General features: G+C 35.1%; 1 protein-coding gene across 1 annotated transcript; it reads right to left on the bottom strand.

Annotated features, from left to right (window-relative positions):
- Positions 1-274: 274 nt before the first annotated feature.
- On the bottom strand, positions 275-1,467 carry LOC133295226 (thaumatin-like protein 1b). The gene is made up of 2 exons (XM_061494029.1): positions 1,416-1,467; positions 275-952 (listed from the first exon to the last, which is right to left on the bottom strand). The coding sequence occupies exons 1-2, from the start codon at positions 1,465-1,467 to the stop codon at positions 276-278; spliced, it is 729 nt and encodes a 242-aa protein (XP_061350013.1). The 3' UTR covers position 275.
- Between the last annotated feature and the right edge of the window lie 766 nt (positions 1,468-2,233).

The raw sequence follows: 2,233 nt of genomic DNA, 5'->3' as shown, positions 1-2,233 counted from the left end.
GCCTTGGATATGCCAGTCATTTTGAGAGGTTATAAGATCATAATATATGAAAGAGTAATGAAGGTAAAGAGCAAAAACAAACACACCACTCCAATTTAATCACAGACAAAAAAAGTAAAATAATAAAACTTTATTGGATAATGATTCAATACAATCACTGAAAGCACGTGATTTTTTTATTCATATTGTGTGGCTCATAATAGTATTATATATTGAAATACGCATTTATTTTTTTGTGAGGCACGACAAAGTCTATTATGCATCGATGGAGGACTTCAAGGGCAGAATGTGATGGCATAGTCAGGTTTGGAGAAGCAAGTAAAGGTGCTAGTCTTGTCATCATATGCGTAGCTATAAGCATCAGGACATTGCTGCTTGAAAATGTCAGAGTATTTTGTTGATGGACATTTCTCTGGTGTGTTGAAAGCACCAGTGCAACAATACTGAGGCTGGTTTAAAGCCAAACAAGCACTCTTGCAAGCAATCGCGCTTCCATCAGAACCTTTCATTTGGAGCTCCGCAGGGCACACATTGTTGATGTTGTTAGGGCAGCTTGAGGTTTTGCATTCACCGCTCCCACCTTGTGGGGTCACCGACATGGGCACGTTGAACCCGTCCACGTTACTCACGTCATAGAAATCTTGACCTCCATTTGATGCTACTGTAATTTCTACCAAAGTTGCTGGAGGGATTGCACCGGCACCATTGCATGCTACTCGACCGGAGGCACAATCGGCAGTGGCACAACTGAACTTTCCGTTGTTGTTCGAACATCCCGTCCTAGCCCAAAACCTACCTGACCATGGTGAGGGGAGGTCCACGGAGTTGGATGCTCCCGTTGCCAACTCGAAACCTGTTGTTGATAGTTGAGGCTTCTGGTCGCCGGTTAGGGTTCCTGGCCATACTGTGTATGGGCAATTGTTTCTGAAAGTAACCTTGGCTCCTTGAGCCACTGTATGCAAAACCAAAATGATAAAATGTGCGTTGGGATTTGATGAATCAAGTCATGTATAGATTTCAAAATTGACAAATTTTACACCTTATAAAGTAATGTGAGTAAACATTAACCTACACTTAAGGAATAAATCATCTCATATGTTATTTAACACGACCATGTCGTGTGATAGTATTATAATTATTTATGGCCAAATCAACATTGATGATTTTGTCATGTTACATTCCGATATTATTTCTTTCTTCATTTCTCATTACTATTGACTAATATGCTCATGAATGGTTAGGATCTTGTTAACATGGTCACATCAAATAAGACAAAATCTATTCCCATACTTGTGTACCATTAACATGAGGAATGTATATATTTTGTTACATATATAAATACATGTGATAACTTATAATGCGTTAATGTCTATGATAAAGAGAATAAGGGAATGGAAAATGTAATTGAAATATACCATTGAAGAGGAATGCAAAGCAAAGGCAGAGAGCAACACGGGTGATCGTCATTGTTGGTGAATAGTGATGAGTTCTTGTTTTCAGAGGTTGCTTGTGAAGTATGGGTTTTAACTTGCGTAGCTATATATAGGCATTGAGGCTTGAATATTCAATGATCCGTAGCTGTCACGTAAAGCAAGTATGGGGAATTTAGCCATTTATGACTGAGTTCGTCGTCAAGGGGCTGCTACGGTTCGCTGTTTTGATTAATTGAGTTAATTGTTAATGTCCTCTACCATAACCTAGTGGGACTTTTTTTTTTTTTTTTATACATAACCCAGTGGGACTTTTTTTCTTTTGGTAGAGAACCCAGTGGGACTTAATGATGTTAAATATATGTTTCTAAAAGTTTAAATAAAAAATTTAATCATCGCACATGTATAAACTAATTTAATTCTTAATATTTTATAAATTAGACGTATTCGTAGTTAACACGGTTAAATGTAAGACAATATTACAAGCATACATTTCCTTTATTTTTAAGGAGTGCTCAGTGGAATAAAAGTAATCTGTTCTTATATTAAATTTAATTTTGATGTAATATCATTGAAAAAAATTATACTTAATTTAATATTATCTTATATAACCAATTTGAAATTTCATACCGTTATTAGCATAATCAAATTCTTTAATGATTTGTCAACAAAAAATCAATCCACAATTATACAAAAATACTAGCAATGCATCAAAGTTAAACTGTTTCATAATTGTGGAAAAAATTTCAAAATTTTATTAATCACATTTTGATTAATTAAATCGAAGAGCAATTTTCATTTTA

The sequence above is a fragment of the Gastrolobium bilobum genome, unplaced genomic scaffold (assembly GCF_033153095.1).
Source record: "Gastrolobium bilobum isolate Gb01-03AN ecotype WA unplaced genomic scaffold, APGP_CSIRO_Gbil_v1 utg38482, whole genome shotgun sequence".
Lineage (NCBI taxonomy): Eukaryota > Viridiplantae > Streptophyta > Magnoliopsida > Fabales > Fabaceae > Gastrolobium > Gastrolobium bilobum.
The sequence above is the reverse complement of the archived record's forward strand: the minus strand, read 5'-3'. Positions and strand labels throughout refer to the sequence as shown.

Coding starts and splice junctions, on each gene's coding strand:
- LOC133295226 (XM_061494029.1), bottom strand. CDS start 1,467: ATGACGATCACCCGTGTTGCTCTCTGCCTTTGCTTTGCATTCCTCTTC. Junction 953..1,415: donor CTTTGCATTCCTCTTCAATG/GTATATTTCAAT, acceptor TTTTGCATACAG/TGGCTCAAGGAGCCAAGGTT.